This window comes from Dryobates pubescens, chromosome 21 (genome assembly GCF_014839835.1).
Source record: "Dryobates pubescens isolate bDryPub1 chromosome 21, bDryPub1.pri, whole genome shotgun sequence".
Classification (NCBI taxonomy): Eukaryota; Metazoa; Chordata; class Aves; order Piciformes; family Picidae; genus Dryobates; species Dryobates pubescens.
Window position 1 is genome coordinate 377,701 of NC_071632.1, and position 22,415 is coordinate 400,115.

Here is a 22,415-nt window from a genome sequence, read left to right on the forward strand (position 1 = left end):
CCTCACAATGAAGAAGTTGGAGGACAGCTTCCTGATGCAGCTGTTAAGTGAGCCTACCAGGGGTCAGGCTCTGCTTGACCTGCTGTTCCCAAAGAGAAGGGCTGGTGGGAGATGTGATGGTAGGAGGCTGTGTAGGGTGCAGCCACCATGAGATAGTGGAGTTCTCAATATGCAGGGAGATAGGGAGGAACAGTAGCAGAACCCTCACTTTGGACTGCCAGAGGGCAAACTTCAGCTGGTTCAAACAGCTTAGTCAGAAAGTTCCATGGGCAGCAGCCCTCAAGAACCAAAGGGTCCAGGACAGTTGGACCTGCTTCAAACAGCAGCTCTGGAAGGCACAGGAACTGGCTGTGCCCAGGTGCAGAGAGGTGAGCTGAGGGGAAGGCTCTGGGGGGAGGCAACTCGAGGTATGTTTAAGGAAGTTGTTAAAACATGGAGGAGGAGCATTAGAGAGGCAAAAGCCCAGCTGGAACTGAAGCTGAACACTGCTGTGAGAAACAACAAAAAGCATTGTTACAAATGCATTAACACTAAAATAGGGCAAGAGGAACCTGCACTCCTTGTTGGGCCTGGAGGGGGACTCTGTGACTGAAGACGAGGAAAAGGCTGAGGCCTGAACACCTTCTCTGCCTCAATGTTTAACAGCAGGGCAGGAGCTCAGCACCAGTGGCCTCCTGAGCTGGGAATGGGGTCAGGGAGCAGTGTAATGCCCTGGAAATCCATGAGGAATTAGTTGGGGACCTGCTGAGCCACTTGAACACTCACAAGTCCATGGGACCAGATGGGATCCATCCCAGGGTGCTAAGAGAGCTGGCAGATGAGCTGCCAAGCCGCTCTCCATCATTGTCCTCCAGCCCTGGCTCACTGGAGAGGTCCCAGGTGACTGAAACTGGCCAAGGTAGTCCCCATCCACAAGCAGGGTCGGATGGAGGAACCTGGAAACTCCAGGCCTGGCAGCCTGACCTCAGTGCCAGGGAAAGTGATGGAGCAGATTATCCTGGGGGCAATAACTGCACCTGAAGGATGGCCAAGGGCTCAGGCCCAGCCAACATGGATTTAGGCAGGGCAGGTCCTGCCTCTCCAACCTGATCTCCTTCCATGCCCAGGTGACTGTCTGGTGGATGTGGGGCAGGCTGTGGATGTGGTCTGCCGGGACTTCAGCAAGGCCTTTGACACCATCCCCCACAGCCACCTCCTGGCCAAGCTGTCAGCCCCTGGCTGGGACAGCAGCTCTCTGAGCTGGGTTAGGAACTGGCTGGAGGCTGAGCCCAGAGAGTGGTGGTGAATGGTGCGACAGCCAGCTGGCAGCCAGGCACCAGTGGTGTGCCCCAGGGATCAGTGCTGGGCCCCAGCCTGTTCAATATCTTCATTGATGATCTGGAGGAGGGGATGGAGTCCATCAGCAGTAAGTTTGCAGATGGCACCAAGCTGGGGGAAGGAGTTGATCTGTTAGAGGGTAGGAGAGCTCTGCAGAGGGACCTTGCCAGGCTGGACAGTGGGCAGAGTACAACAGGATGGCATTCAAAAAGCCCAAGTGCCAGGGGCTGCACTTTGGCCACAACAACCCCAGGCAGTGCTACAGGCTGGGGTCAGAGTGGCTGAGAGCAGCCAGGCAGGGAGGGACCTGGGGGGAGTGGGTGACAGCAGCTGAACATGAGCCTGCAGTGTGCCCAGGTGGCCAAGAAGGCCAAGGGCATCCTGGCCTGCATCAGGAGCAGTGTGGCCAGCAGGAGCAGGGAAGTCATTGTGCCCTGTGCTCAGCACTGGCTAGGCCACACCTTGAGTCCTGTGTCCAGTTCTGGGCTCCTCAGTTTAGGAAAGATGTTGAGCTGCTGGAAGGTGTCCAGAGAAGAGCAACAAAGCTGGGGAGGGGTCTGGCCTTCCTTGTTGCCTTCCTACATACTACTCCATAGTTTTCCCATAGGACAAGTCCCTTCTTCTATGAGCTGTGTCTTTCTTCCGTGAGATTTCCTTCAGAGGCTCTGTACTCATGCTGTGCTCACTCCTGGCATGCCCACCCCATTTTTCACTCAAGGGAACACACCTACCTTGGGCATTTAAAAATTGTCCAACTGGAAAGGGACTTTTCCTGAGGGTGTCTAAGGCAGGGACAAGGGGGGATGTTTTGAAGCTGAGGGAGAGCAAGGTTGGACTGGATCTTAGGAAGAAGTTCTTCAATATGAGAGTAGTGAGACTCTGGAACAGGTTTCCCAGAGACATTGTGGATGCCCTCACCTCCCTAGAGGTGTTCAAGGCCAGGCTGGATGAGGCTTTGAGCAATGAACTCTAGCTGAGAGGCAGGGAGGTTGGAGTAGATGATCTCTGAGGTCCTTTCCAACCTAAGCCATTTGTTGTGGGCCCAACTTGGAGCTTCTTGCAGAAGCCACAGCACTACCTACCAACCCCCCCCAGACAGAGACCCAACACAACAAACTGAAGGCTTGGAGCATCAGCAAGATTCTGTTACCTTCTCTGGCTTGGGGCATTACTTAGAAATTATAACCAAAGCAAAACTATTTGCACTGTGACTGGATTGGATTTGCACTAAGTACAAAGCACAACTGCAGTTGAGCATTTCAGGACAAAAGTAGTAAGCTTTTCTCAGAATAAAAGGTGATCATTTCCTAATAATTCATAATAATTATCCTAAAAGAAATTGATCATCAGACTTCTGAACTATGATTAGACAGAAGAAATGCAGCAGATGCTGAAAAAAGCCACTGCCAAACTCAGTGGTTGCCTGGTTAGCTGCTGTTAAGAGAAAGAGCAATACTGCTGCAGAGCTGCTGTGCAGCTGTGCTCTGCTCACTTCATTTCTCTGCCTTACTTCTGCAGTTTAACAAAACCACCTCACTGCCTTATTAGAATTTTGCAAGAGTAAACAGATTTAATGATTGGGTTGAAAGGGACCTTAAAAGTTGTCTAGTTCCAACCCTCTGCCATGGGCAGGGACACCTCCCACACCCCCAGGCTGCTCAAGGCCTCATCCAACCTGGCCTTCAACACCTCTAGGAGGAGGCAATGTGGTCTCCCCTCAGCCTTTTCTTCTCCAAACTAAACCCCAGCTCCCTCAACTACTCCTTGTATGATACCCTCCTAACCCCTCACCAGCCCCACTGCTCTTCTCTGGACACCCTCCAGCACCTCCATGTCTTTCCTATCCTGTAGCACCCAGAGATGGACCCAGTGGCCAGCCAAGAAAAATGTCACTCCACTCAGTAAGCTGAGCAGAATGAAGATGGAAACAGCAAGAGAAGCCAGGCAAAAATAACTTCAATGTTCAGACATGTGATGTGAACACTAACAGATGCAGGGCACTCAAGCTACCTTTCAGCCAGAGATGTTCCAACAGAGCAGCAAGGTGAGTGCAGTAGATACATGAGAAGGATGACTGAAGATCAGCCAGAGACTAAACTTTTCACATGAAACATGCAGGGCTATTTTTAGCAGCTAAAGGGACAGATTTAACTTGTTGGACAACCTGGACTAAACAGAGAGAAGTCCAGCTCAGAAAGGCATGGAATTGGATGGTTTTGAACATGTTAAGAAAGGGGTTAAATCTCAAGAATAATGAGTTTAAACAGCAGGAGTATTTTATGACAAGGAATTGCACCATGGGAACCCTGGGCCAAGTATTTCTTCTATTCTAACAACATCAACAAGGACATGTGCAGAGTCCTGCACCTGGGAAGGAACAATAAACTGCACCTGCAAAGGTTAGGAGGTGATATGCTGGAGAGCAGCCCTGTGGAGAAGGACCTGGGAGTGCTGGTGGGCAGCAAGTTCTGCATGGGACAGCAATGTGCCCTGGGGGCCAAGAGGCCAATGGGGTCCTGGGCTGCATTCAGAGGAGTGTGGCCAGCAGAGCAGGGAGGTTCTCCTCCCCCTCTGCTCTGCCCTGGTGAGGCCACACCTGGAATATTGCATCCAGCTCTGGACTCCCCAGCTCAGAAGGGACAGGGATCTGCTGGAGAGAGTCCAAGGGAGGCTACAAGGATGCTGCAGGGACTGCAGCACTGCCTGGGGAGGAGAGGCTGAGAGCCCTGGGGCTGTTCAGTCTGGAGAGGAGAAGGCTGAGAGGGGATCTAATAAATGTTTATAAATAGCTGAGGGCTGGGGGTCAGGAAGGAAGGGACAGGGGCAGCCTCTGCTCACTGTGCCCTGGGATAGGACAAGGGGCAATGGATGGAAACTGCAGCACAGGAGGTTCCACCTCAACATGAGGAGGAACTTCTTCACTGTGAGGGTCCCAGAGGCCTGGAGCAGGCTGCCCAGAGAGGTTGTGGAATCTCCTTCTCTGGAGCCTTTCCAGGCCTGTCTGGATGTATTCCTGTGCCACCTGTGATAGATTATATGGCCCTGCTCTGGCAGCAGGGGTGGACTCAAAGATTTGTAGAGGTCCCTTCCAACCCCTGCCATCCTGTGATCAAACCATACACTGATCAAATGTGTGATCCCATGGAACTCACAGATATTATGCAACATCTAAGCAGCCACAAGCATTAAATGATCAATAACTGCTGGAGTTCATAAAACACAGGAACAATCATAGCAAGTGGCATCAGGTTGACAGTTCTACCACAGTACCAAGCCACCTGCTGTATTTCTTATCGCTGCAAACGGTAAGGCTGTGGTGCCTCACATCATCACACCAGGCTCAGCTGCCCCAGCCCCACGCAGCCACTTATGCAACCAGGCCTCTGGGCCAGTCACACTGGGGAGTTTGTGCTACTCAGATCCAGTTACAACTTGCTCCAGCTTCCAGTGTACTTGGCTGTGGGGAGCCCCCAGCCACTGCAGAAACAGAGATGGGTTGGAGCCCTCTGTATCTTAATGGCACTAGGGTGCACAGTGCATCAGTATCTACCAGAGCCCTATTCTCCTCTGGGTCTGATGTGCCAGGCCATCAGATCCACATGGTCCAGTAAGCCCAACTGCCCTTTGGCTGGAGGCAGACCCCCTTTAATCATGACCAGTATCATTCACTCCTTTTTAAAATGACACAGAAGTCACCTTCCTCCCAGATTCTCCCTCTTGGCAGGGGAGTGTCTGCTCCTAACAGCTGAGACACAGGACTACACAGGACCACACAGGTGGAGTAGGACATGTCCTTTTTGAATGGCTGGGACTCCTGGGACAACTCCTCCACAGCCCATACACAGGCCCATAGAGAAGAAGAGAAACTTCTCTCATATTGCCAGAGCTGGCTAGCCAGTTCATCCACTTATGTCCCTGGCCATCTTTCCAAGACACTACTGCCAAGGAGTTGGCATTGCACGGTGGTGCACTTTGTAGGAGCTTCCTCCACACGGGTAGTGTGCACTGGACTTCACCTGGATCTGTAGGTGACTGCTCCTCTTTCTGTTACAAATCATCTCCAGCACAGCTAAGGCCCTGGAATACTACTGTATTTTGCTGCATCAAACTTCTGGTTAATCCTGCACTTCTCAGAACACTTTTCTGGGAGAAGTTTCACAATGAAGGTGATCACTGCTGTGTACCATGGCAGAAGCAGACCTCCTTTCAAACTAAGGCCTTAAACAGAAACACAGAATGTTAGGGGTTGGAAGGCACCTCCAGAGATCATACAGTCCAACCCCCCTGCCAGAGCAGCATCACCCAGGGCAGGTCACTCAGGAATACATCCAGGTGGGGTTGGAAAGGCTCCAGAGCAGGAGACTCCACAACCTCTCTGGGCAGCCTGTGCCAGGCCTCCAGCACCCTCACAGGGACAAAATTTTCCCTTCTGTTCCCCCGGCAGTTCCTCTGCTCCATATGGCACCCAGTGCCCCTTGGCCTATCCTTGAACTTCCCTGAGCAGAGCCTGGCTCCAGCCCTGCACATCTTTATCCCCAGCAATGAGGGCAGCCCTCAGGCTCCTCTGTTCCAAGCCCCATCTCCCTCAGCCTGGCCTCACAAGGAGATGTTCCACTGCCTGCAGCAGCTCTGTGCCTCTGTGCTGGGCTCTCCCAAGCAGTTCCCTGAGGACTCTTGAACAGAGTGTCCCAGAACTGGACACAAGATTCCAGATTTGGCCTCAGCAGAGTAGAGTAGAACCTCTCTGATGTACTAATCAGAGTCCTTCTAATCTACCCCAGGATGCCCTTGGCCTTCTTGGCCACAAGGCTACATTGCTAGCTCCTGGGCATCCTTCTGTCCACCAGGACCCACAAGTCCCTCTCCTCTACATTGCCCTCCAGAGACTAAAGTCTCTTAATTACTAACCTCAGCAGCCCAGTCTTTTGTTAAATTCCAGCATTCTGTTCCTTCCTCCCATATACTGTCAAAGGTTTTGGAACTTCATCATGAAAATCCACACCACTTTGCCTCACCTGTGTCACCTTCCTATTGAAAAATCCCTAACTGGGGGAAAAAGAGGCTTCTGAAAACAAAACGTTTTTGGGCTTCATCCAGAGATTTGGACACTCTGAGGATAACAATGGCTTACCTCCTCAGTGGCTTAGCTGGGCAGCTTAGAGCATTCTCTTAGTTCAACAGTGATGATAAACAGTATTCTTTTGCCAGCCACACCTAAAGCAGAGATGCAACCCTCAAATCTCTGCAAAGTGGCTGCTAAATGGATGCCAAGGCTGCCCAGCAGAGGCACGGTCCAGGACTAGCCAAATGCTGACTACTGGCAGGTAAACTGGGAGGTATCTCCTTCTGAAGTCAGAGACACCTCTCCTTCTCCAAACAACTGAACACAATTCCAGCCCAGATGTGTTCTCTGCAATTCATCATCCTAAAATAATTTCCAACTACCTGCATAGCTGTCCAGCAGATGAAGGCTCCCAGCTGTCACAGCAACGCCATCAACTACACATTCTTAAGGACAGCTTCTGACTGTCTTCCTGCTTCAGGAACTCGGTTTTCCAAAGAAAACTTGCTTTCTGGGCCAGAACAAAAGCAGAGCACTCAACTTTCTTTCTGAGAAAGCTGAAAACTAACACTACTGCTTCACAAGTTTTGGAAGTTTCCCGAGAAGAGGAGAGCTCCTTCACAGCTGACCACAGGCTTATGAAGCCTGCCGAGAACTTCATCCAGATAACAGCACACTCCCAAGGGGCCTCAGGGAAGAAGGGCCCAGGGACACTTTCCTGGAGACTTCACTCCCATCTTCCTGGCACAGTCCAGTTAAGAGATGGATTAGGAAAGCAGGCAGCCTGCACTCCTTCAGTCTCCCCTCAGGACACCACAAAAGGGCTAACAACGAGAGGCTGTTTCTGGTGAATATTAGCCCAAGGCAGGCTACCAGCTCTCCCAGGAACAATTCAGGACTGAGTGGCTGTTTCCCTGGTGATGGTGCTAGGTAAGCACAGCAAGGTGTTGGCACCCAAGTAAGAGTTGGGTGCATTCTGAAACTTACAGCACTGATGAGAACAGCCATCAGATTTGGCTCAAGAGAAACCCACTCAAGCCATCAGACCTTCACTGCTAGAGAAAAGTAGCCTTAGGAAGTCAGAAAATGAAGGTTTGTTAGCGCTTTCTAATCTTACTAGCTCAAATCCTTCCACAGATAAAGCAGCCAATATTCCCATCCTCTAGTGCTCCACAGAAAATTGGTAAGTAGTGCAAACTCCTCCTCATTTTCAACTACCAATTTACACCAGAAGACAACTAGGGAAAATCATTTACTGGTTTTCAAAATGAGTCATTGTCAACTTTGCTCTTCAATGTATGGTTTTCTTGATGGTAGTCTTCAGCAGTAAAAATACTGTTACCTGCTCAAAAGGGGACAAAAGTGAGCCGTGCTGTAGTAAGATGGAACAGACTCAGAATTTCTGACGGCACAGATACACAATCTGCATCACAGTCCTTCCTTTAGGCATTAGCCCTTCCCCAGGCTCAAACAGTCCGAGTGGGTTTTTGAATAGTTGGAAGGACTAAACTGCAGCCCTGACTTCTAAAGTTGGATAAATATCAAGAAACAAACAACGTATTTATAGCTGAAAGCTACCGCGAGCGTAAGGCTACCGAAGAGATTTGTTCCAAGAAACAAACACAGCACTCGGCCGCAGGAAGAAAACAAGGCAGAGATGGGAGGCAGGGGGGCTTATACAGATAAGAGAAGAAATTCCCTTCTGTCTTATGCCACTCCCCAAAGTGTTTATCACTCACGCACATCATCAGCCGGTAGGTGACAAATCACATTACACAATCACAAAGCCGATTTGGAAGCGCCTACATGTTATTTTACCTTTAGTTTGCACACACCAGCATTAAGCACAATTTTTGGCGAGTAAAGACTGACGCTTCCTCTCCATCTAGTTTGTTCTTACAAGGTGGGGACGAAACATGGTCACAGGACATCAAGTTTCCCTTGGATGGGAGAAAGTAAGCTCCCCCAGGAATTCCCTTTCAAGCACCGAACGCGAAACGCTTTAACAATTTTCTCATGAAGCAGCTGCAGACGGTGCTTTCTATTTCCATCCTTCCAGACCGCACAAGCTCTGCCACGCCGCAGGCCAGACCGCCTCTCACAGCCCCGCTTTGCTAGCCAGGGCCTACAGCAGCTCCCGCCGCTCCGCGCTGTCACCGACCAGGCCGCAGCCGCCGACAGCCCCGGGAGGCGCCCCCGGCCCGGCTGCTCCCCGCCAGACCACGGCGGCCGGCATCGCCTGCCCGCGGCGGCCGCCCCCGACACGCGAGGCCGGCCGGGCCCCAGCAGCCGGGGGCTGTGAGCGGGGGGAGCGGGGTCGGAGAGAGGGCCGGCCGCGGGGTTACCCCAGGGAAAGACCGGGGCAGAGGACCAGGCCCGGCCAGGCCGCTGCGGGAGCCACTCACCCACATCCTGGTCGAAGGGGTTGGTAGCGAAAAGCGGCATCGCGGGGCAGGGGGGGCGGCGCGGCCACCCCTCCCGGCAGCGCGGCGGCGGAGCGAGCAGGCGGCGGCGAGGGGCAGCAGCTCCTCCTCCCGCCCGGCCGGGTACCTCCGCCGCCTCCTCCCAGGCCGGCAGCCAGCCCCCCGCGCGGCATGCCGGGAGCGCGAGGCAGGGCCCGCGGGGAGCGCCGCGGCCGGCCGGTGAGCACCGCAAGCACGGTAGGAGGGCACCCCAAGCACGGCAGGTGAGCGCCGCAAGCACGGCAGGTGGGCACCCCAAGCACGGCAGGTGAGCGCCGCAAGCACGGCAGGTGAGCGCCGCAAGCACGGCAGGTGGGCACCCCAAGCACGGCAGGAGGGCGCCCCAAGCACGGCAGGAGGGCACCCCAAGCACGGCAGGAGGGCGCCCCAAGCACGGCAGGTGAGCGCCCCAAGCACGGCAGGAGGGCGCCACAAGCACGGCAGGAGGGCGCCACAAGCACAGCAGGAGGGCACCCCAAGCACGGCAGGTGGGCGCCCGCAGCACGGCAGGTGGGCGCCACAAGCACGGCAGGTGGGCGCCACAAGCACGGCAGAAGGGCGCCCCAAGCACGGCAGGTGAGCACCGCAAGCACGGCAGGTGAGCGCCCCAAGCACAGCAGGTGAGTGCCCCAAGCACAGCAGGTGAGAGCCCCAAGCACGGCAGGAGGGCGACCCAAGCACGGCAGGTGAGTGCATCAAGCACGGCAGGAGGGCGCCCCAATCATAGCAGGACGGCGACACAAGCACAGCAGGAGAGCACCCCAACAACGTCAGGTGAGCGCCCCTAGCACGGCAGGAGGGCACCCCAAGCACGTCAGGAGGGCACACCAAGCCCAGCAGGTGAGCGCCCCAAGCACGGCAGGAGGGCACCCCGAGCACGGCAGGACGTCGCCCCATGCACAGCAGACTGGCGCCCCAATCACAGCAGGAGAGAGCCACAAGCACGGCAGGAGGGCACCCCAAGCACGGCAGGTGGGCGCCACAAGCACGTCAGTTGAGCGCCCCAAGCAAGGCAGGAGGGCAACCCAAGCACGTCAGGTGAGCGCCCCAAGCACGGCAGGTGGGCGCCCCAAGCAAGGCAGGAGGGCGCCACAAGCACGGCAGGTGAGTGCCCCAATCACGGCAGGTGAGTGCCCCAATCACGGCAGGAGAGCGCCTCAAGCACGGCAGGATGGCGCCAGAAGCACAGCAGCAGGGCACACCAAGCACAGCAGGAGAGCGCCCCAAGCACAGCAGGAGGGCACCCCAAGCACGGCAGGAGGGCACCCCAAGCACGGCAGGAGGGCACCCCAAGCACGGCAGGAAGGCACCCCAAGCATGGCAAGTGGGCGCCCCAAGCACGGCAGGTGGGCACCGCAAGCACGGCAGGAGAGCGCCTCACCATGGCAGGAGGGCGCCACAAGCACAGCAGCAGGGCACACCAAGCACGGCATGTGAGCGCCGCAAGAACGGAGGAGGGCACCCCAAGCACAGCAGGTGAGCGCCGCAAGCACGGCAGGAGGGCACCCCAAGCAAGGCAGGAGGGCGCCCCCAGCACGGCAGGACCGCGCCCCCAGCACGGCAGGAGGGCACCCCAAGCACGATAGATTAGCGCCACAAGCACGGCATGTGAGCGCCGCAAGAACAGAGGAGGGCACCCCAAGCACAGCAGGTGAGCGCCGCAAGAACGGAGGAGGGCACCCCAAGCACAGCAGGTGAGCGCCGCAAGCACGGCAGGAAGGCGCCCCAAGCACGGCAGGAGGGTACCCCAAGCACAATAGATTAGCGCCACAAGCACGGCAGGTGAGTGCCGCAGGCACGGCAGGTTGCCACTGGAAGCACGGCAGGTGAGTGCATCAAGCACGGCAGGAGGGCACTCCAATCACGGCAGGAGGGCACCCAAAGCACGGCAGGTGAGCACTGCAAGTAGGGCAGGAGAGCGCCACAAGCACAGCAGGAGGGCGCCACAAGCACAGCAGGAGAGCACCCCAAGCATGGCAGGTGAGCGCTGCAAGCACGGCAGGAGGGAATCCCAAGCACGGCAGGTGAGCGCTGCAAGCATGGCAGGAGGTCACCCCAAGCACGGCAGGTGAGCGCCCCAAGCACGACAGGTGAGAGCCCCAAGCACGGCATGAGGGCGCCGCAAGCAGGGCAGGAGGGCTCCCCAAGCACGGCAGGAGGGCGCCCCAAGCATGGGAGGAGGGCACCCCAAGCACGGCAGGTGAGCGCCGCAAGCACGGCAGGAGGGCACCCCAAGCACGGCAGGAGGGAGCCCCCAGCACGGCAGGAGGGCGCCCCAAGCACGGCAGGTGGGCGCCCGCAGCACGGCAGGTGGCGCCACAAGCACAGCAGGAGGGCATCCCAAGAACGTCAGGTGAGCGCCGCAAGCACGGCAGGTGGGCGCCGGAAGCACGGCACGACAGAGCCACAATCACAGCAGAAGGGCACCACAAGCACGGCAGCAGAGCGCCCCAAGCACGGCAGGAGGGCACCCCAAGCACACCAGGTGAGCGCCGCAAGCACAGCAGCAGGGCAACCCAAGCATGGCAGGTAAGCACCCCAAGCGCGTCAGGAGGGCACCCCAAGCACGGCAGCTGAGCGCCCCCAGCACGGCAGGAGGGCGCCCCCAGCATGGCAGGAGGGTGCCCCCAGCACGGGAACTGGGCGCTGCAAGCACGGCAGGAGAGCACCACACGCATGGCAGGAGGGCGCCACAAGCACAGCAGGAGGGCGCCCCAAGCTCTGCAAGTGGGCGCCGAAAGCACGGCAGGAGAGCGGCACAAGCACGGCAGGAGGGCACCACAGGCACAGCAGGAGGGCACCCCAAGAACATCAGGTCAGCGCCGCAAGCACGGCAGTTGGGCACCACAAGCACGGCCGGAGAGACCCACAATCACGGTAGGAGGGCGCCCCAAGCACGGCAGGTGAGCGCCCCAAGCACCGCAGTAGGGCACTCCAAGCACGGCACGTGAGCGCCGCAGGCACGGCAGGAAGGCACCCCAAGCACGGCAGGTGAGCGCCCCAAGCACGGCAGGTAAGCGCCCCAAGCACGGCAGGAGGGCGCCCCAAGAATGGCAGGTGAGCGCCGCAAGCACGTCAGGAGGGCACACCAAGAACAGCAGGTTGGCGCACCTAGCACGGCAGGAGGGCACCCCTAGCATGGCAGGTTGGCGCCTCAAGCACAGCAGGAGTGTGCCCAAAGCACGGCAGGAGGGCACCCCAAGCACGGCAGGTTGGCGCCTCAAGCACGGCAGGAGACAGCCACAATCACGGTAGGAGGGCGCCCCAAGCACGGCAGCTGAGCGCCCCCAGCACGGCAGAAGGGCGCCCCAAGCACGGCAGGAGGGCGCCACAAGCAGAGCAAGAGGGCACCCCAAGAACATCAGGTGAGCACACCAAGCACGGCAGGTGAGAGCCCCAAGCACGGCAGGAGGGCGGCCCAAGCACGGCAGGTGAGGGCCTCAAGCATGGCAGAAGGGCACCCCAAGCAAGGCAGGTGAGCACCCCAAGCACGGCAGGTGAGCACTGCAAACACCGCAGGTGAGCGCCCCAAGCACGGCAGGTGGGCGCCCCAAGCACAGCAGGTGGGCGCCCCAAGCACGGCAGGTGAGCACCCCAAACACGGCAGGTGAGCGCCACAAGCACGGCTGGTTACCGCCGCAAGCACGGCAGGTGAGCGACGCAAGCACCGCAGGTGAGCGCCCCAAGCACGGCAGGAGGGCGCCCCCAGCATGGCAGGAGGGTGCCCCCAGCACGGGAGCTGGGCGCCGCAAGCACGGCAGGAGAGCACCACACGCATGGCAGGAGGGCGCCACAAGCACAGCAGGAGGGCGCCCCAAGCTCTGCAAGTGGGCGCCGAAAGCACGGCAGGAGAGCGGCACAAGCACGGCAGGAGGGCACCACAGGTACAGCAGGATGGCACCCCAAGAACGTCAGGTCAGCGCCGCAAGCACGGCAGTTGGGCACCACAAGCACGGCAGGAGAGACCCACAATCACGGTAGGAGGGCGCCCCAAGCACGGCAGCTGAGCGCCCCAAGCACGGCAGAAGGGCGCCCCAAGCACGGCAGAAGGGCGCCCCAAGCACGGCAGGAGGGCACCCCAAGCACACCAGGTGAGCGCCGCAAGCACAGCAGCAGGGCAACCCAAGCACAGCAGGTGAGCGCCCCAAGCACGGCAGGTGGGCGCCCCAAGCACAGCAGGTGGGCGCCCCAAGCACGGCAGCAGGGCGCCCCAAGCACGGCAGGTGAGCGCCCCAAACACGGCAGGTGAGCGCCGCAAGCATGGCAGGTGAGCGCAGCAAGCACCGCAGGTGAGCGCCCCCAGCACGGCAGGAGGGTGCCCCCAGCACGGCAGGAGGGCACCCCGAGCACGGCAACTGGGCGCTGCAAGCACAGCAGGAGAGCACCACACGCATGGCAGGAGGGCGCCACAAGCACGTCAGGAGGGCACCCCAAGCACATCATGTGAGCGCCCCAAGCACGGGAGGAGGGCAACCCAAGCATGGCAGGTGAGCGCCCCAAGCACAGCATGAGGGCATCCCAAGCACGGCAGGACGTCGCACCATGCACGGCAGAATGGAGCCCCAAGCACGTCAGGTGAGCGCCACAAGCACGGCAGAAGGGCACCCCAAGCAACCAGGAGGGCTCCCCAAGCACAGCAGGAGGGCACCCCAAGCACGACAGGTGGGTGCCCCAAGCACGTCAGGTGAGCGCAGTAAGCACAGCAGGAGGGGACCCCAAGCACATCATGTGAGCGCCCCAAACACGGGAGGAGGGCAACCCAAGCATGGCAGGTGAGCGCCCCAAGCACAGCATGAGGGCACCCCAAGCACGGCAGGACGTCGCCCCATGCACGGCAGAATGGAGCCCCAAGCACGTCAGGTGAGCGCCACACGCACGGCAGAAGGGCACCCCAAGCAAGCAGGAGGGCTCCCCAAGCATGGCAGGAGGATGCCCCAAGCACGTCAGGTGAGCGCAGTAAGCATGGCAGGAGGGGACCCCAAGCACAGCAGGTGAGCACCGCAAGCACGGCAGGAGGGCACCCCAAGCCCGGCAGGTGAGCGTCGCAAGCACGGCAGGAGGGCACCCCAAGCACGACAGGTGGGAGCCACAAGCACGGCAGGAGAACGCCACAAGCACGGCAGAATGGCACCCCAAGCACGGCCGGTGAGCGCCGCAAGCACGGCTGGAGGGCACCCCAAGCACGGCAGGTGAGCGCCCAAAGCGCAGCAGGTGAGTGCCCCAAGCACGGCAGAAGGGCGCCCCAAGTACGGCAGAATGGCGCCCCCAGCACAGCAGGAGGGCGCCACAAGCACGGCAGGAGGGCACCCCAAGCATGGCAGGTGAGCGCCCCAAGCATGGCGGGAGGGTGCCCCAAGCACGTCAGGTGAGCGCCGCAAGCACAGCAGGAGGGCACCCGAAGGACATCAGGTGAGCTCCCCAAGCACATCAGAAGGGCGCCCCCAGCACGGCAGGTGGGCGCCCCAAGCACGGCAGGAGGGTGCCCCCAGCATGGCAGGAGAGCGCCACAAGCACGGCAGGAGGGCACCCCAAGAACGGCAGGTGAGCACCGGAAGCACGGCAGGTGAGCGCCCGAAGCACGGCAGAAGGGCGCCCCGAGCACGGCTAGTGAGAGCCCCAAGGACGGCAGGTGGGCGCCCCACGCACGGCAGGTGAGCGCCCCAAGCACGGCAGGAGGGCATCCCAAGCACGGCAGGTGAGCGCCGCAAGCACGGCAGGAGGGCACCCCAAGCACGACAGGTGGGAGACGCAAGCACGGCAGAATGGCGCCCCAAGCACGGCCGGTGAGCGCCGCAAGCACGGCAGGAGAGTGCCGCAAGCATGGCTGGAGGGCATCTCAAGCACGGCAGGTCAGCGTCCCAAGCACGGCAGGAGGGCACCCTAAGCACGGCAGGTGAGCGCCGCAAGCACGGGAGTAGAGTGCTGCAAGCACAGCTGGAGGGCACCCCAAGCACGGCAGGTGAGCGCCCAAAGCGCAGCAGGTGAGTGCCCCAAGCACGGCAGAAGGGCGCCCTAAGTACGGCAGGAGGGTGCCCCCAGCACGGCAGGAGGGTGCCCCCAGCACGGCAGGTGAGCGCCACAAGCACGGCAGGTGAGCGCCACAAGCAAGGCAGGTGAGCGCCCCAAGCATGGCAGGTGAGCGCCGCAAGCACAGCAGGTGAGCGCCCCAAGCATGGCAGGTGAGCACCGCAAACACCGCAGGTGAGCGCCCCAAGCACAGCTGGTGGGTGCCCCAAGCACGGCTGGTGGGTGCCCCAAGCACGGCAGGAGGGCGCCGCAAGCACGGCAGGTGAGCGCCTCAAGCATGGCAGGAGGGTACCCCAAGCACAGGAGGTGAGCGCCACTAGCACGGGGGGAGGGCAACCCAAACATGGCAGGTGACCGCCCCAAGCACGGCAGGAGGGCGCCACAAGCACGGCAGGTAAGCGCTGCAAGCACGGCAGGAGGGCACCCCAAGCACGGCAGGTGAGCGCACCTAGCATGGCAGGTGGGCACCCCTAGCACGGCAGGTTGGCGCCTCAAGCACGGCAGGAGTGTGCCCCAAGCACGGCAGGAGGGCACCTCAAGCACGGCAGGTTGGCGCCCCAAGCACGGCAGGAGGGCACCCCAAGCACGGCAGGTTGGCGCACCTAGCACGGCAGGTGGGCACCCCTAGCACGGCAGGTTGGCGCCTCAAGCACGGCAGGAGTGTGCCCAAAGCACGGCAGGAGGGTGCCCAAAGCATGGCAGGAGGGCACCCCAAGCACGGCAGGTTGGCGCCCCAAGCACGGCAGGAGGGCACCCCAAGCACGGCAGGTTGGCGCACCTAGCACGGCAGGTGGGCACCCCTAGCACGGCAGGTTGGCGCCTCAAGCATGGCAGGAGTGTGCCCAAAGCACGGCAGGAGGGCACCTCAAGCACGGCAGGTTGGCACCTCAAGCACAGCAGGAGGGCACCCCTAGCACGGCCGGTTAGCCCTGCAAGCACGGCAGGTTAGCACCCCGAGCACAGCAGTTGGGCGCCGCAAGCACTGCAGGAGGGCGCCACAAGCAGAGCAAGAGGGCACCCCAAGAACATCAGGTGAGCGCTCCAAGCACAGCATGAGGGCGCACCAAGAACGGCAGGTGAACGCAGCAAGCACGGCAGGAGGGCACCCCAAGTACAGCAGGAGAGCGCCCCAAGCACGTCAGGAGGGCACAGCAAGCACAGCAGGTGAGGGCCCCAAGCACGGCAGGAGGGCACCCCAAGCACGGCAGGACGGCGCCCCAAGCAAGGCAGAATGGAGCCCCAAGCATGGCAGGTGAGTGCCCCAACCACAGCAGGAGGGCACCCCAAGCACGGCAGGATGTCGCTCCATGCACGGCAGAATGGCGCCCCAAGCACGTCAGGTGAGCGCCACACGCACGGCAGAAGGGCACCCCAAGCATGGCAGGAGGGCGCCCCAAGCACGGCAGGTGGGCGCCCCAAGCACAGCAGGAGAGAGCCACAAGCACGGCAGGAGGGCACTCCAAGCACGGCAGGTGAGCGCCACAAGCATGGCAGGAGGGTAACGCAAGCACAGGAGGTGAGCGCCACTAGCACGGCGGGAGGGCAACCCAAACATGGCAGGTGACCGCCCCAAGCACGGCAGGTGAGCGCCCCAAGCACGGCACGTGAGCGCCCCAAGCACAGCAGCAGGGCACCCCATGCACGGCAGGTAAGCACCCCAAGCACAGCAGGAGGGCACCCCAAGAACGGCAGGTAAGCACCGGAAGCACGGCAGGTGAGCGCCCCAAGCACGGCAGGTGAGCACCCAAGCATGGCAGAAGGGCGCCCCAAGCACAGCTGGTGAGAGCCCCAGGCACGGCTGGAGGGTGCCCCCAGCACGGGAACTGGGCGCCGCAAGCACGGCAGGAGAGCACCACACGCATGGCAGGAGGGCGCCACAAGCACAGCAGGAGAGCACCCCAAGAACATCAGGTGAGCGCCCCAAGCACGGCAGGAGGGCACCCCAAGCACGGCATGTGAGAGCCCCAAGCACGGGAGGATGGCAACCCAAGCACGGCAGGTGAGCGCCCCAAGCACAGCATGAGGGCGCACCAAGTATGGCAGGAGAGCGCCCCAAGCACGGCAGGAGGGCACAGCAAGCACAGCAGGTGAGGGCCCCAAGCACGGCAGGAGGGCACCCCAAGCACGGCAGGACGGCGCCCCAAGCAAGGCAGAATGGAGCCCCAAGCACGGCAGGTGAGCGCCCCAACCATGGCAGGAGGGCACCCCAAGCACGGCAGGACGTCGCCGCATGCACGGCAGAATGGCGCCCCAAGCACGGCAGGTGGGCGCCCCAAGCACAGCAGGAGAGAGCCACAAGCACGGCAGGAGGGCACTCCAAGCACGGCAGGTGAGCGCCGCAAGCATGGCTGGAGGGTAACCCAAGCACAGGAGGTGAGCGCCACTAGCACGGCGGGAGGGCAACCCAAACATGGCAGGTGAGCGCCCCAAGCACGGCAGGTGAGCGCCCCAAGCACAGCAGCAGGGCACCCCATGCACGGCAGGTAAGCACCCCAAGCACAGCAGGAGGGCACCCCAAGAACGGCAGGTAAGCACCGGAAGCACGGCAGGTGAGCGCCCCAAGCACGGCAGAAGGGCGCCCCAAGCACGGCTGGTGAGAGCCCCAAGCACGGCTGGTGATAGCCCCAAGCACGGCAGGTGGGCGCCCCACGCACGGCAGGTCAGCGTCCCAAGCACGGCAGGAGGGCACCCTAAGCACGGCAGGTGAGTGCCCCAAGCACGGCAGAAGGGCGCCCTAAGTACGGCAGAATGGCGCCCCCAGCACGGCAGGAGGGTGCCCCCAGCACGGCAGGTGAGCGCCACAAGCACGGCAGGTGAGCGCCACAAGCAAGGCAGGTGAGCGCCCCAAGCATGGCAGGTGAGCACCGCAAACACCGCAGGTGAGCGCCCCAAGCACAGCTGGTGGGTGACCCAAGCACGGCTGGTGGGTGCCCCAAGCACGGCAGGTGGGTGCCCCAAGCATGGCAGGAGGGCGCCCCAAGCACAGCAGGTGATCGCCCCAAGCACGGCAGGAGGGCACTCCAAGCACGGCAGGTGAGCGCCCCAAGCCCGGCAGGTGAGCACCGCAAGCACCACAGGTGAGCACCCCCAGCACGGCAGGAGGGCGCCCCCAGCACGGCAGGAGGGTGCCCCCAGCACGGCAACTGGGCGCCGCAAGCACGGCAGGAGAGCACCACACGCATGGCAGGAGGGCGCCACAAGCACAGCAGGAGAGCACCCCAAGAACGTCAGGTGAGCGCCCCAAGCACGGCAGGAGGGCACCCCAAGCACGGCATGTGAGCGCCCCAAGCACGGGAGGAGGGCAACCCAAGCACGGCAGGTGAGCGCCCCAAGCACAGCATGAGGGCGCACCAAGAATGGCACGTGAGCACCGCAAGCACGGCAGGTGAGCGCCCCAAGCACGGCAGGAGGGCACACCAAGTACGGCAGGAGAGCGCCCCAAGCACGGCAGGAGGGCACCCCAAGCACGGCAGGAGGGCACCCCAAGCAAGGCAGGAGGGCGCCCCAAGCACGGCAGGAGGGCAACCAAGCACGGCAGGTGAAAGCCGCAAGCACGGCAGGAGGGCACCTCAAGCACGGTAGGTGAGCGCCACAAGCACGGCAGGAGGGCACCCCAGGCATGGCAGGAGGGCACCCCAGGCACGGCAGGAGGGCGCCCCAAGCACGGCAGGTGAGCGCTGGAATCACGGCAGGAGGGCACCCCAAGCATGGCAGGTGAGCGCCACAAGCACGGCAGGAGGGCACCCCAAGCACGGCATGTGAGCGCCCCAAGCATGGGAGGAGGGCAACCCAAGCACGGCAGGTGAGCGCCCCAAGCACAGCATGAGGGCGCACCAAGAACGGCACGTGAGCGCCGCAAGCACGGCAGGTGAGCGCCCCAAGCACGGCAGGAGGGCACCCCAAGAACGTCAGGTGAGCGCCCCAAGCACGGCAGGAGGGCACCCCAAGCACGGCATGTGAGCGCCCCAAGCATGGGAGGAGGGCAACCCAAGCACGGCAGGTGAGCGCCCCAAGCACGGCAGGAGGGCACAGCAAGCACAGCAAGTGAGGGCCCCAAGTACGGCAGGAGGGCACCCCAAGCACTGCAGGAGGGCACCCCAAGCAAGGCAGGAGGGCGCCCCAAGCACGGGAGGAGGACACCCCAAGTACGGCAGGAGAGCGCCCCAAGCACGGCAGGAGGGCACAGCAAGCACAGCAAGTGAGGGCCCCAAGCACTGCAGGAGGGCACCCCAAGCACTGCAGGAGGGCACCCCAAGCACGGCAGGAGGGCGCCCCAAGCACGGCAGGAGGGCACCCCAAGCACGGCAGGTGAAGGCCGCAAGCACTGCAGGAGGGCACCTCAAGCACGGTAGGTGAGCGCCGCAAGCACGGCAGGAGGGCACCCCAGGCATGGCAGGAGGGCACCCCAGGCACGGCAGGAGGGCGCCGCAAGCACGGCAGGTGAGCGCTGGAATCACGGCAGGAGGGCACCCCAAGCATGGCAGGTGAGCGCCACAAGCACGGCAGAAGGGCGCCCCAAGCACGGCTGGTGAGAGCCCCAAGCACGGCAGGTGGGCACCCCACGCACGGCAGGTCAGCGTCCCAAGCACGGCAGGAGGGCGCCCTAAGCACGGCAGGTGAGCGCCGCAAGCACGGGAGTAGAGTGCTGCAAGCACGGCTGGAGGGCACCCCAAACACGGCAGGTGAGCGCCCAAAGGCCAGCAGGTGAGTGCCCCAAGCACGGCAGAAGGGCGCTCTAAGTACGGCAGAATGGCGCCCCCAGCACGGCAGGTGAGCGCCCCAAGCACGGCAGGTGAGCGCCGCAAGCACGGCAGGTGAGCGCCCCAAGCATGGCAGGTGAGCACCGCAAACACCGCAGGTGAGTGCCCCAAGCACGGCAGAAGGGCGCTCTAAGTACGGCAGAATGGCGCCCCCAGCACGGCAGGAGGGTGCCCCAAGCACGGCAGGTGGGTGCCCCAAGCACGGCAGGACGGTGCCCCAAGCACAGCAGGTGATCGTCCCAAGCACGGCAGGAGGGCACTCCAAGCACGGCAGGTGAGCGCCTCAAGCATGGCAGGAGGGTACCCCAAGCACAGGAGGTGAGCGCCACTAGCACGGGGGGAGGGCAACCCAAACATGGCAGGTGACCGCCCCAAGCACGGCAGGAGAGCACCACAAGCACAGCAGGTGAGCGCTGCAAGCACGGCAGGAGGGCACCCCAAGCACGGCAGGTGAGCGCCCCAAGCACGGGAGGAGGGCAACCCAAGCACGGCAGGTGAGCGCCCCAAGCACGGCAGAAGGGCGCCCCAAGCACGGCTGGTGAGAGCCCCAAGCACGGCAGGTGAGCGCCCCAACCACGGCAGGAGGGCACCCCAAGCACGGCAGGACGTCGCCGCATGCACGGCAGAATGGCGCCCCAAGCACGGCAGGTGGGCGCCCCAAGCACAGCAGGAGAGAGCCACAAGCACGGCAGAAGGGCACTCCAAGCATGGCAGGTGAGCGCCACAAGCATGGCAGGAGGGTAACCCAAGCACAGGAGGTGAGTGCCACTAGCACGGCGGGAGGGCAACCCAAAGATGGCAGGTGAGCGCCCCAAGCACGGCAGGTGAGCGCCCCAAGCATGGCAGGTGAGCACCCCAAGCACGGCAGGTGAGCGCCGCATGCACGGCAGGTGAGCGCCCCAAGCACGGCAGAAGGGCGCCCCAAGCATGGCTGGTGAGAGCCCCAAGCACGGCAGGTGGGCACCCCACGCATGGCAGGTGAGCGCTGCAAGCACGGGAGTAGAGTGCTGCAAGCACGGCTGGAGGGCACCCCAAACACGGCAGGTGAGCGCCCAAAGCGCAGCAGGTGAGTGCCCCAAGCACGGCGGAAGGGCGCTCTAAGTACGGCAGAATGGCGCCCCCAGCACGGCAGGTGAGCGCCCCAAGCACGGCAGGTGAGCGCCGCAAGCACGGCAGGTGAGCGCCCCAAGCATGGCAGGTGAGCACCGCAAACACCGCAGGTGAGCGCCCCAAGCACGGCAGGTGGGTGCCCCAAGCACGGCAGGTGGGTGCCCCAAGCACGGCAGGAGGGCTCCCCAAGCACAGCAGGTGATCGCCCCAAGCACGGCAGGAGGGCACTCCAAGCACGGCAGGTGAGCGCCTCAAGCATGGCAGGAGGGTACCCCAAGCACAGGAGGTGAGCGCCACTAGCACGGGGGGAGGGCAACCCAAACATGGCAGGTGACCGCCCCAAGCACGGCAGGAGGGCGCCACAAGCACGGCAGGTGAGCGCTGCAAGCACGGCAGGAGGGCAACCCAAGCACGGCAGGTGAGTGCACCTAGCATGGCAGGAGGGCCCCCGAAGCACGGCAGGAGGGTGCCCAAAGCATGGCAGGAGGGCACCCCAAGCACGGCAGGTTGGCGCCCCAAGCACGGCAGGAGGGCACCCCAAGCACTGCAGGTTGGCGCCCCAAGCACAGCAGGAGGGCACCCCTAGCAGGGTCGGTGAGCCCCGCAAGCACAGCAGGTTAGCGCCCCGAGCACGGCAGTTGGGCGCCGCAAGCACGGCAGGAGGGCGCCACAAGCATAGCAAGAGGGCACCCCAAGAACATCAGGTGAGCGCACCAAGCACGGCAGGAGTGAGCCCCAAGCACGGCAGGAGGGTGCCCCAAGCACAGCAAGTGGGCGCCGAAAGCACGGCAGGTGAGCGGCACAAGCACGGCAGGAGGGCACCCCAAGAACATCAGCTCTGCGCCGCAAACACGGCAGTTGGGCGCCACAAGCACGGCAGGAGACAGCCACAATCACGGTAGGAGGGCGCCCCAAGCACAGCAGCTGAGCGCCCCAAGCACCGCAGAAGGGCGCCCCAAGCACGGCAGGAGGGCGCCACAAGCAGAGCAAGAGGGCACCCCAAGAACATCAGGTGAGCGCACCAAGCACGGCAGGTGAGAGCCCCAAGCACGGCAGGTGAGCGCCTCAAGCACGGCAGAAGGGCACCCCAAGCATGGCAGGTGAGCGCCCCAAGCACAGGAGGAGGGCGCCCCCAGCACGGCAGGAGGGTGCCCCCAGCACGGCAACTGGGCGCCGCAAGCACGGCAGGGGAGCACCACACGCATGGCAGGAGGGTGCCCCCAGCACGGCAACTGGGCGCCACAAGCACAGCAGGAGGGCACCCCAAGAATGTCAGGTGAGCGCCCCAAGCACGGCAGGAGGGCACCCCAAGCACGGCATGTGAGCGCCCCAAGCACGGGAGGAGGGCAACCCAAGCATGGCAGGTGAGCGCCCCAAGCACAGCATGAGGGCGCACCAAGAACGGCACGTGAGCGCCGTTCTTGCACGGCAGGTGAGCGCCCCAAGCACGGCAGGTGAGCGCCCCAAGCACGGCAGGAGGGCACAGCAAGCACAGCAGGTGAGGGCCCCAAGCACGGCAGGAGGGCACCCCAAGCAAGGCAGGAGGGCGCCCCAAGCACGGCAGGAGGGCACCCCAAGCACTGCAGGAGGGCGCCCCAAGCATGGCAGGAGGGCGCCCCAAGCACGGCAGGAGGGCACCCCAAGCACGGCAGGTGAAGGCCGCAAGCACGGCAGGAG

The 22,415-nt window shown here is 62.1% G+C and overlaps 1 protein-coding gene across 1 annotated transcript in view; it reads right to left on the reverse strand.

Annotated features, from left to right (window-relative positions):
- STAM (signal transducing adaptor molecule) overlaps positions 1–8,957 on the reverse strand; it is a 53,132-nt gene extending 44,175 nt beyond the window's left edge. Inside the window, exon 1 of the mRNA XM_054171241.1 lies at positions 8,785–8,957. Coding sequence (XP_054027216.1) covers positions 8,785–8,824 — 40 coding nt within the window. The 5' untranslated portion in view covers positions 8,825–8,957. The remainder of the gene's footprint in view (positions 1–8,784) is intronic.
- Between the last annotated feature and the right edge of the window lie 13,458 nt (positions 8,958–22,415).